This window comes from Lissotriton vulgaris, chromosome 1_2, assembly GCF_964263255.1.
Source record: "Lissotriton vulgaris chromosome 1_2, aLisVul1.2, whole genome shotgun sequence".
Classification (NCBI taxonomy): domain Eukaryota; kingdom Metazoa; phylum Chordata; class Amphibia; order Caudata; family Salamandridae; genus Lissotriton; species Lissotriton vulgaris.
This window is the reverse complement of record NC_141686.1, coordinates 350,204,510-350,217,031: the sequence shown is the minus strand read 5'-3', so window position 1 is coordinate 350,217,031 and position 12,522 is coordinate 350,204,510. Positions and strand designations below refer to the sequence as shown.

General features: G+C 52.2%; 1 protein-coding gene across 1 annotated transcript in view; it reads right to left on the bottom strand.

Moving 5' to 3' along the window:
• LOC147736767 (uncharacterized) overlaps positions 1 to 12,522 on the bottom strand; it is a 141,649-nt gene that overhangs the window by 92,594 nt on the left and 36,533 nt on the right. The window contains exon 2 of the mRNA XM_086952694.1: positions 2,648 to 4,214. Within this exon, the coding sequence (XP_086808820.1) occupies positions 2,648 to 4,184 (1,537 nt within the window). The 5' untranslated portion in view covers positions 4,185 to 4,214. The remainder of the gene's footprint in view (positions 1 to 2,647; positions 4,215 to 12,522) is intronic.

Sequence of the window (12,522 nt, the reverse complement as noted above, 5' to 3'; positions counted from 1 at the left end):
AACACCATAACATGTTGATCCTCCACCTGCAGGGGACCCACTGTCCGGGCCGCACGGAGCACCGCATCCCGGTCTCGGAAGTGCAGGAATTTAGCTAGCATGGGTCGTGGAGGGAGGCCGGGTTTGGGTGCCCGGGCCGGGACTCTGTGGGCCCTTTCGATGGAGAAGTACGGCGATCGCTCACTCTCCGGGGTGAAAGATCTGGTCCAGGATTCCATATAGGTCAGAGGATCTGAATTTTCAACCCCTTCCGGCAGGCCCAGGACGCGGTTGTTACATCTTCTCGAGCGTCCTTCTAAGTCCACAGTGCGTTCTTCTAGGGCCTCCACGCGGCGTAGGACCTCTCTCATGTCTTCCTCTTGCATCTTCACCACGGGTTGTAATTCGGTCACGGTTCGTTCTCCTTCCTTCACCCTGTCCGCCAGCTTACGATGTTCATCGCGGATCAAGCTAATGTCCGTCGTCAGGGCGCCCAATCTCTCTTCCATTGAAAGGCGAGACATTTCGATCGCCGCCAACACCTGGTCCAATTTTGCCGTCAGCGTAGGGTCTGTTTGCGACGCATTGGCTTGCGTCCACGTCCTGGTGTGTGGCATCTTTTCAACGGCCGTTTCAGGGACAGCCGTCACCTGCGAGGCCTTCGGTTTCCCCATAGGTGCCGTCAAGTGTGCCACCAGGCCTCCGTGCACTCCGGGAACAGCAGGTCGACGTAGCTGGGTTAGGGGCAGTTCAGTGTCAGCTGGTCTCTCCTGTCCCCACCGGCTCCGGGGCGGCTCCCCCCCGTCCCAGGAAGCTTCCACCAGTTCAGGGCGGCAAAGGCGGTCCGCGGCCGCCGGGGCCGATAGTCTCGGTGTCAGAAGGCCTTGCGGGCCCCCCCGGCGTGTGGCACAGTGTCAATACCGGCCAGAGGTCAGGTGGTGTGAATCCGAGGGGGTTCCGGGGCAGCGGACGGCAGCTGCAGTGTCTCGAGTTCGGGGGGGGGCACCCCTGCTCCTGTGGCGAGGCTCGCGCTACTCCCGGCGCCTAGGCCTCTGTGGGCGCCATCTTGGGGTCAGGCGCTCGGGTCCGTCGATCGGCGCAAGGCGGTGGGAGCGCCCTGGATCCCCGGGTCAGCCGGCGGCGTGTGCCGCCTCTTCATACGGAGCCCCGAGGAGGTAGGGGGGGGGCTGCCGGGACCAAGATCCTTGGGGGAGGAGGGGAAGAGATGGGCACTCACCGCCCTCGTTGGTAGGTTGCGGGCCATTGAATGGCACACCACCGCGCTGGCAGCGCGTCCGTCGGCTCTCCGCACCTCGCGGTGGTAGGTCGGCCGATGCCGGAGGATGATCAGGCTCCCGGTGAGGCAACAGTGTCGGTGCAGCGGAGCCCCGGTGCGGCGGCCGCCATCTTGCGCGCCGGGGTGCTGGAACGAGAGAGGGCGCCGTCCGGTGCACACTCCTGGGGGCCGGTTCCACTGTTGCTCCGGGACCCTTCGCAGGGGTCCGCTGGTCCCGTCCCTCGGGGTCGTCGGTCACCGGGTCGGCTCTCGGCGGCGTATGTGCCCGCAGGACGGAGCCGCGCCCGCCATTTTGAGTTGCGGCGCTCGACTCCGGCGCTAGATGAGTCAGTCCGTGTCGTTCTCCTGCCGCTTTCGGAGTTTGTCTGAATGGCGCCCCAGTGCGCGGGGGAATCCCAGGTGTTTTTTCCGGTAAGCTGAGGCTCCCGGCGATCTCAGGAACTGGGCAGGAAGCTAGCCCGATCGCGGAGCCTCAGCAGGACACAGCCGCCATCGTGGCTTGCTAAGCCACGCCCCCTCCTGCAGCTTTTTCTTTTTAATGGACTTTTATTGAACTGATTCTAACATCTTTTTGCAACAAATATCTAACAGTTTTTATTTTTACTTTTGCCCAAGAGGTTTAAAGTTCATTCTTCATGTTTGCAAACATGTTAGCTGCTGCATATGTAGGAGCTACGCACCAAGGTTTGTGGGGAAGGTGATGGTGTGACCATGTATTATACGGGATAAAGTACCACCTGGTGCATATAATAAGATTATTGCAAGTCACCTCAGAGTTCCAAAACCTTTGTGTATCTGTCTATCATGAGGTGGTGTGCACTCCTGGAGAACCCTGCAGTTACAACAACATCCCTGGTCGGCCCTGCTGTTGAGGCCGAATACAGACTCGGATTTTTATATCAGGAACTGGAGATGACTGCGTCTTACCCAATGTAACTGTGCAACTAGAAACACAGTTCCCTCTCCAGACCGCACATGTCTGCTATTCTCAATGAACACCACATCACTTGCATCCGACTATTACGTGTGATTCTGGCCAGTAATTCCTCCCATGAATTGCGCTATTTCCAGTTCCTCAGCCTGGAATGGGGACGAACAAGGAACGAGAAGAGCTACTGGCCTATTTGTCTCATGCAGAGTCCCATTACCAGGCCTGTTTCTGCACAGGAAGGATGCAGTCCTGTGTGGAACCAGAGGAGGAGAATGCAGGGAAACATCTGCACCCTGTGTACTCGTACTCTGGGGGTCAGATCGCTCAGTGGGTTTCATCCAAACCATAATCCTCCCCTCTAAAATCTGCCCATACGCATTTTGAAGAGGTTACATGTGATTGTATGCACTCCAAGAGTCCATTTATAGTGAAACACATACCTGGGGTAGCTTCGAACAGCAATAAATGTGATTTTGTATTTCCTCTCTCCATTGAGTCTTCATCTGCAGTATGTGTATCCAGTCCTAGGAATGATGGAGGTACAGACTGACCCCGCTCATCAGGACCGAGCAGTTCTGCCTTGCAGTACTGATGTTGATGCTGTGATTCAGGGTGCAGTGGTTCGAGTATGTAGTTCTGATCTGAACCCTCTGCATCAGTACAGGAAGGTTCTAGCTTGTACTTTTGATCTGAACCATGTGCATCTGCACAGGTCTGTTCGAGCTTGTCGTTCTGATCTGGTTTCTGTGCTTCAGGAAGCACTGACTCTAGCTCTCGGTCCTGTGCCACAGTGTGCAGTGGTTCTAGCTTGTACTTTTGATATGAACCATGTGCATCTGCACAGGTCTGTTCTAGCGTGTCGTTCTGATCTGGTTCCTGTGCTTCAGGGTGCATAGATTCTAGCTCGTAGTTCACGTTTGGACCCTGCGCATAAGGAAGTTCCTGCTTCAAGCATAAGTGTTGCTGTAGGCGCTGGGTTTGTTGTGACCCCAAATTATCAAAGGACAATAGTCCAGACTCTAAGTGTTCGTCTGATGACATCCCATCTGGTGACATGGGTTGTAGGCTGCGATTCTCCTGGGGATCTTGGAAATCAAAACACATCAATTCTTCCTCCAAGGGATCATCAGGTCCGTTCCCATCTGGTAGCGTGGGTTGTATACGGTGGTTTGGCTGTGGTTCGTGTCCTTCAGGAAATAGTGGGTGTGGGTAGAGGTTCTGTTGCTGGTCCCAGCTATTAGTAGACAATGGGGATGGTTCTTGCTTCAGGGGCTCATCTGGCTTCCACTCTTCTGGGAACGCCGTCTGTACGCTCTGGTCTTGCTGTAGTGTCTGCCCATCAACAAATTCCGAGTGAAGACATAGCTTTGCCTCCTGTGATCTGCATGGAAGATCTGTCTGAGGGCACCGGGATAGAGGACAATCCTGCTGTACTCCATTTCTACATGGAAACCCAGGTTGCACCCACGGGTCCTGCTGTGGGTGATGTCGATCTGGAAACATTGGCGTGGAGAGGGTACAGTCCTGCTTTGGTGCATGCCCATCAGAGAACACCGGCTGAAGACACAAGCTCGGATCCCCTGGCCTGTCCAGTTGAGGTGTCGCAGGAGACCGGCTAACAGCACAATCTCTAATGCTCGCCGGACCGATCATCTCCAAAGACACTACACCATTATCTAGGTAACCTTGATCCTTTTCTATCCAGATTTTCTTAATCAGCCCAGCGACTCTAGAAGGTACGTCTTCCACAGTATTCAGCAAGTTATCCAGTTTGGCTTCCAACTCCTCCAGCATGGATAGAAGGATAATGTGGGGCAGGTTCTCCGAAATCGGTTCCAGGTCCTGGTCCCTCTGAGCATCATTTCGGGATCTTGAAGTTGAGACGTCATGAAGAGGTAAAGATGGGACTCTGGCTCTTACGGATTCACGTGAACACTGCGCTGTCACTTTCTTTCCTGGAGCCCGTCTTCTGCCCATTCTGGTAAATTGATGTTCAAGTCTCAATGTCTGCAGAGGAGAGGACAAGAGAAAAGACAACACGTTATCACAGGACAGTTAGGTCAAAATACTCCTTCCTATCTCACCAACCCCAGTGTGATGAGAACATCGCTTATTTCTAAAACCAGACAAAAATGAATCATTAAAATGTCACAATACCCGCAACATAGTTCATATATTATGAAAGGCACGGATTTGAAATGTTTCCAACACTATGTCTGTTCCTGGTCTGCTCAAATTGTACACTGTGCTACCACAAAAATTGAATACTGTAACAGCCTTACAGCAATCGAAGGTTTATAATATCCTGGCAGACAAGACTGCGCTAACATCCTCACTTGCACTGTACACCTCTCTTTTGCAATATTCAGTTCAGTGACTGAAGCACACGCCAACATACCAAACTTCTACAGGATCTACAAAACACGTGTTATGTCATTGCATATATAGAGAGCATGTTCAACCTGGGGTTTCTTGGAACTGAATCAGAAATACATAAAAGAGGAGACAACCATTCATACCCGGAAGAATCGAGCATGAATAGGTTTGTGGGTTGTCAGATTTCTGGGAAAACACTTGAAGTTAGATTCAAATGGATTTAGCCGGGAGAAAGATCCGAATGGAAGGAGCTTGTACCAAAGCTGCGTCCACCTGATCTGATCCTCTGTAATTTTGGAATAGAAAGTAAATTCAAGTGAGGCGATCTCTGGTTTTGTACGGGTGTATGCATTTCCTCCTGGTTTGCAATGAAGTGAGGGGCTAGACCTCTCGACCCTTTAGGGCTGAGGCAGAGGGTCTTAGAGGGGATATGCTAGTTCAATATAGGTGTGGCGTGTGCCCACCTCTGAAGATGATGTAGTAAACAAGCTGCGTCGCTGTGAATTACTTGTAGTCTATGAATGGTGATACTGGGCATTCTTACATATACTCGGTTGACATGATGAGATCTAGATAGGACTGCGGCCACCGCTATTGCTTTTCTTGCCTTAAGTGGGAGGAGTGGGGTTATTCTCTTGAGTAATTTCAGCATAAATCTACATTTAGATCCTACTGCTCCAATCTGCTGGTTCTTGCTAAGATTGCTATCGATTATCACTCAGAAGCTTTTAGCTGTGGGTTTAGGCTCCGGTAACAGTCTCATTTTTGTTGGAGAGTAAAGTTGGCTCCAAACGTTGGTCTTATTCTTTCAAATTACAACCTCATTTTGTTCAATATTCAGTTTTAGCTGATTGAAACTCATCAAGTAATCATCAAATTGCATCATATTCTGAACCTGGAATAGTGAGGTGACATTCCATTGCTAAGAATTATCTGAGAGCTGGTGTAGTTATAAAGCCTGGAACCTCTTGAAGACAGTTCTCTGACCAATAGTTTTTGCAGGTTAAGAGAGCAGAGGTATTGCCCTAAAATTCTTGGTTATATCCGGGACTTCTCCCTGGTTTTTCAGTATCGTGAGCTCTACAACATTTTGAAACGCGCTTGGAGCGATAGCTTGAGCTGCTGAATTGATGAAAACGCTCTGCAGGGGATTGCTCAAGACCTCGCTTTTCGACTGAGACGCAGCACCCTCAGCGCCCAAATACCCTTGGGGTGCACTTTATAAATGCTGATTGATTGATTCACTGGAAGCTGGCACCGTCCCTGAGGCATGGAAGTTGGCAGTAGTAACACCTCTGCTAAAAAAACCTTCATTAGACCCCACGTCACCAGCACATTTTAGACCCATCTCCCTCCTGCCCTATCCCATTAAAATTCTGTAAAAACTAGTCAGTAAAAGCCTCTCTTGCTATCTGGAGGATAACCATCTGCTGGACAGGGACCAATTTGGGTTCCGCCCAGGCCATAGCATAGAGACTGCTTTGGCGACCGTTCTGGATAATCTGCGAGTGCGAGCTGACAATGGGAGCGACACCATTTTGGTGCTGCTCGATATGTCAGCCGCATTCGACACGGTGAGCCATGCCATACTGGTGGAAAGGTTTGAGAGGATAGGGGTGTCGGGGCAGGCCCCAAGATGGCTAGTGTCCTATCTATCGGGACGACAACAGATGGTGACCATGGCTCCTTTTACCTCCAGCAAGTCTCCGGTGCAACATGGGGTACCGTAGGGCTCCGCGATCAGCCCTGTTTTGTTTAACATCTACCGACAGCCCCTGCTCCTCATAATTAAATCCTTCGTTATTGACCTGATTAACTACGCTGATGACACCCAGCTGGTGCTTTCCCTGGAAGGGAAACAGGCAATATCGATGGATACTTTTCAGGATTGCATGCGGCAGACAGCTGGATGGCTTAAGGATAACTCCCTACAATTTAATGGATGGAAGACAGAGGTGGTTTACTGTCCCTCAGCCAGACTGTCCCAACAACTACCTCGGGAGTTCAGACTTACACCGGAGGAGGAACCCTTTGACTCCAGCCAAAACGGTGCGTAACCTGGGAGTCTTGCTGGACACCAACTTCCAAATGGAATCTCAGGCCAATAAAACTGTGGCGGTATGCCTCTCCTTGATGCGCATGCTGCGTCAGATTCTCCCACTTCTCCCCAAAGATACGAGCGCCCTCGTAGTGAGGAATATAGTGCTGAGCAGACTGGACTACTGCAACTCCCTGTATTTGGGAGCACCGCAATACATCTTTCAGGGGTTGCAGAGAGTCCAGTCCAAGGCGGTAAAGATGGTGCTGAATAGGAAACGTAGGTCCTCTACTATGTTGGCGTTAAAAGACCTTCACTGGCTGCCCATTAGGGAAAGGGTACACTTCAAATCACTCTGTATTTATTTTATTTTTTTTGGTGTTCAAAACTGCTTTATTGCATAATTAGGGAATTACACTGCTGTGTATGCCCACAACCCAGAGGCTGGCAGCGAGAGAGTAATAGTAACACAGGTTAAGCTTCAACATTGATAGACACAGCCTTGATACCGGCATCCCGGAGGCCCGGTGGCGATAAACCGTGTTGGGATGAGATGGGGGGAGGGCGTTTGGCGGGAGAGGAGAAGGAAAAGGGGTGGGCAGGATGGGGGGGGGAGATTGAGGGAAGAGGAGGAGTGAGGAAGGGTAAAGGGAAAGGGGGGGGAGAGGCATGTACACTTCAGGATTTACAGCAGTAGAACAGATTTTTCATTGTTTTCTCCCCAATTCTTATCAACCCAAAACAGGTAACCAGAATGAGAAAACAAAAAAGTAAACAGAAAAAAAAGAAAAGGAAAAGAAAAAGGGAACACTGAGAGGCCATACACATGTTCGAATAGAAAGGAAAGGAAAAGAACGATTCCATATAATTGCTCATGGAATATCAAGCATAGAGCACAATACGGATCAGTGGTGGCGATCATGGCAACCGTTGAGCATAGCCAGCAATAAGTCCAGGGCTGTGTATCATGACCTAATGTAGTGGTAGGCGTGAGGAAAGGGCGGGAGTGTGATGCGTATTGGGGCGTGGAAAGAAACAGCCTTTTACACTAGATGTCGCATCGGAATAAGCCATGCGTCAGGAGGGAGACACCCTATTGGTCGGAGAAGCAGGACAGGAAAGCACTGGGGACGCATGTCTCTGAGCACCCGGGTGTCCAGGTCAGCCAGTCACCCCCCAGTTGTCAATTCGAAGTCGTATCATCGTCATCCAGATGCAGCAAGTAGGAAACTAGTGGTTCCCAAATGTCTTTGGGCCTAGTTGGGAGCGGTAGAAGTTCGGAATAAGTGACGTGTTGGACTTGGCAATAGGTCATATCCGAGAGCCAGTCCTTGAACTTTGGTGCCCTGCCACGGCCCCAACGACATGCCACACGTCGTTTAGCCAAGAGCAAAGCAGTGTCGATGAATTTCCTACTGGATTTTGGAAAGTGCGACGTATGCCCCAGCAGAGCGATAAGCGGGTCCACTTCCACGGTAATCTTGGTCATCACGGTGAGAGCCTCCACCACTTGTTGCCAGTATGCCCGCACGGCCGGGCACTCCCAAGCGAGGTGCAGGAAGCCGCCATGAGCAGCATGACAACGCTCGCATTTGTCGGTATCAGCAAGGTGGAACCTGAGTTTTTTGACCGGAGTATAATATAGCCGTTGGAGGAACCTGTAGTGGATCATCTTAAGCCTGCTGCTAGCCGATATCCTGGCAGTGAGCGTGCAGCAGTAGCGCCACTGCTCATCGGTGAGAGTGGTAGGTAAATCTGCATTCCAGGCCGCTCGAGCACCTGCCTCAAGGGGCCAATGTCCGACCGGAGTCGGCGGTAGAGGCCGGAGACCAAGTGTGCCCCATCCTGGGAGCTAAGTAGAAAGTGTAGTGGAGACAGGGGCTCTGGTTCACGGTTATAGTCTGGAAGGATATGCTTCATCCCCTGCCGGAGGCGAAGGTAGTAAAATACGTCGAGTGGGGAATGGACATGAGTGGCGAAGAAGACGTCCATCGACTTGAATACTTTATTCGCAAAAAGATCACCCCAGGTGACAATACGTAATCGACCGCAGAGCAGCTGGAAACCACGTTCCTGCAGAAGCGCGAGCGAGGGGTGAAATGTCAGGGGGAGAAGGGGAGAGTAAGGGAAAGAGTAGGAGAGTCTCCTGGCCAGACGGCGCCAAGCGTCCAGGGTGCAAGAAACCGACGTGTGCGGTGTCTGGATCATCGACTCCGGGCAATGAAGTAGACCATTAAGCAGCATGGGATGCACGATCCAGTCCTCCACCACTAGTTGCGGCATGAAGGGCGTGGGAGCCATCCAATGAAAAGCAAAGTGGGCCTGCGCGCAAAGGTAGTAGGCTTCAAGGTCGGGGACATCAAATCCTCCGGCCTCGTAGGGCAGGATCAGTGTGGACCATTTCAGCCGCGGGGCCTTGCCTCCCCAAAACAAGCGACAGAGCTCCGATCTCAGGGTCTTGAAAAAGAAAGCGCCCGAGTAATACGGGATATTGAGAAATAGGTACAGAAAGCGGGGCAACACAACCATCTTGATGAGGGACGCCCTACCAGCCATGGAGATTGGCAACGTGATCCAGCGGTCGACCGTGGCAGTAAGGGACGTGATCGCTACACCGTAATTGGAGCAAAGGGTCTCCTCCCGATCCGCGAGATCTGTATGCCTAAGTAGCGAAGGTCCGAACGGCACCATTCGAGAGGGTAGTCGAGGGGGAAGTCAACCACAGAGTGCGTGAGGGGAAAGAGCTGGGACTTAGACCAATTTATGTGTATCCCTGACATGCCCCCAAAAGCTACAAACTCCCTCAATAAAGGGTTGAGATGAAGGTGAGGATATTTAACATAAAGGGTGATGTCGTCCGCATAGAGGGAGACATCTATCTGGCGCTGCAGGCACTGCACGGCACTCTCCCGATGCAGCTGACGGAGCCGACAAGCAAGAGGCTCAACTGCGATCGCAAAAAGGAGGGGGGGACAGAGGACAGCCCTGGCGCGTGCCCCTCGTAACGTCAATCGGGTGAGAGAGGCTGCCGTTGATAAGGACTCTCGGTCGTGTATAGAGGAGCTGTATCCAGGAAAGGAACAGCTTGGGGAAACCTATACTCGATAGTACTGAAAACAAGTAGGGCCATTCAACCGAATCGAAGGCCTTAGAAGCGTCCAAAAATACTGCAGCGACTGGGAGATCAGGATGAACTGTGCGGAGAAGCGAAAATAAGGTGCGCAGGTTATGAGAAGTGGAACGACCGGGAACAAACCCCGACTGATCTGGCAAGACAATCGTAGTCATGAGTAAGGACAACCTTGTAGCTAGGACCTTAGCTAATATCTTCACGTCGCAATTCAGGAGGGAAAGGGGACGATAAGAACCACAGGAGCAGGGGTCTTTACCACTTTTAAGGAGGGAGGTGATGACCACTTCGCGCATGGACCCTGGAAGAATGCCATCAGCAAGTGATTCCTCATATACCTCACGAAGGACTGGGGCCATTATGTCAATATATGTTTTATAAAATTCGGCCGGCAAACCATCTAGTCCGGGCGCCTTGCCATTTTTAAGGGACATGATGGCTTCACGAATTTCGTCCAGCTCAAACGGGGCCCCCAAGAAGGCCCTGTCACCGTCACTGAGCCAACAGAGCGCTACGGCACTCCCATAGTCAGTGTAGGGCATCTCTGCTGGAGCGGTAGTGGTGTACAAATCGTGATAATGTGAAGTGAAAGTGGAAAGAAGTGCCTCCGAGTCCCTGATCGTGTGCCCCTGGGTGTCAGTGAGCTCCAGTATTGTGTTACGATCGCGGGGAACCAGAGTCAAGACTGCCAGCGCTTTACCCGGGCGGTCTCCCTCACAATATCTCCGAGCCTGCCAGTGTTTCCCCTTGAATCTCGCCTCCCTGTCCGCCTCCTCCTTGTATTTGGTCAGTGTGACCCTGAACTCTGCGTGTAATGCGGGGTCATCCCCCTCGACCATACGATTCTCCAATGCTCGCAGTTCCCCGTGCAGTTTACGGATAGTGGCCTGTATGTCCCGGAGGACCCCAAAACTTTTAGTTATACAGAATCCCCTGACAGTTACCTTGAAGGCCTCCCAAATATGCTCCACCGAGTCGACCGACCCCTTGTTCCTCGGAAAGAAGTCCGCAATTTCCTCCCCCAGCTCAGAACGGAAAAGGGCATCCAACAGAGCCACTGGTTGTAAGCGCCAAGGGGGTCTAGGACAGTCCCACCTCGGGAGTCTAGTATGCATCAGGACTGGCCTATGGTCAGAGTATGTCCTCGGTAAGTGCGTGGCCGTCGAGACTCCAAATATCATGCCGGGGGTGACAAGGAAATAATCTAGTCGCGCCCAGGTGCCAGTCTGTGGAGTGAAGTGGGTACCCTCCTGTCTGCTCTGGTGCAGGGACCGCCATACGTCCACCAAGGTCCCCTCAGCCATAATGCCCTCAAGGGCCTCTCGTGCCTTAGGTTTATAGTGGGCAGCCCCATCAGCCCTGTCCACGCTGGGCACCAACGCCAGGTTGAAGTCCCCACCCCAGATGATATGGCGGGAGCCCACATCAAGGATTTTACCGCAAAGTGTGGTGAAGAAGGTAGGCGTGTCCACATTAGGGGGTAGCAATTTACAAAGGTAACAGTGTCGTGACCCATTCTCCCCCAGAGCAAAGCGTACGACCTCCCCCATCTATCAGTTCCCCGCATTTATGAAACGGGACAGTGTTCCGGAGTAGGATGACCACCCCCCTGGCATATGTAGAATAGGATGAGAAAGTGCGGGTAGTAGCCCATTTACCTGCAAAGGTGGTCCGCCCTTGTGGCGACAGGTGAGTTTCTTGGAGCATGGCAACATGTACATTATGTCTGGTAAGGTAGGCAAGAACATCACGACATTTCCTAGCATTATTGAGCCCACGGACATTCCATGACATGCAGTGTAGCTGCGTTAGAGGCCCCGAAACCGCCATGTAGTATGGTGTAAAATAACATCATGTCTCCCGCATAGCAATGCAGGCATTCTCAAAGGACTCGAATCCATGTGTGCAACAGGAAATGACATAATCCAAAACAATTCTCGGTGTGCAGACCTCCCCCATCCCAACAGACCCCCCCCCCACCCACCGCAGCGCCCCAAACTTGCCTGCAGCCATCCAGTCCCTCCTTCAGTCCCCCCCCCCTCCCCCTCCCCCAACATCAAAGTCTAACATATCAACAGTCGTTATGGGGTACACCCGATGGGGTAACAACATCGAGGGCGCACAACCGCTGTACCCGCCATTGGCCTCCAAAAACTGTACCGCCCTCGGTGGAGGCCAGGGCTAGGCAAGCGGATCCTGGTATACATTACCACAGAAGTGTCCAGACACCGCCAAGTCCCATCCAGGAGGCGGCCACCTCGGATCAAACAGGATGAAGAGGTAGCAGGCCCGCACTAGGTGGGCGGAGATGCAGTTCAGATAAATGTTTATGGTCAGTTGTCGTTCTCCGCAGCAGAAGGATCGTCATCCCCCAAGTCATCAGCAGCAGCACGGTCACCACCCCTGGCCCTACGGAGTGATTTCAAGTAATCCTCGGCTTTTTGGGGGTTTGTGAAAAAACGCTGCTTCCCCTGGTGCGTGATCCGTAGTTTCGCCGGGTAGAGCAGGGCGTAGTCCAGTTGCGCTTCACGTAATTTCTTCTTCACGGGGAGAAATTTACGCCGTTCCTCCTGCACCATGGGGGTAAAATCCGGATAGATAGAAAAAGTTACGCCATCGTATTGGAGGGTTCTTTGAGTGCGAGCAGCTCTCAGAGCCACATCGCGGTCACGGTAGTTTAACAGCTTGGCGATGATTGGCCGGGGTGGTAGGCCAGGCTTAGGGACAGGAGCCAAGGACCGATGTGCACGCTCAACAATGAACTGTGGAGA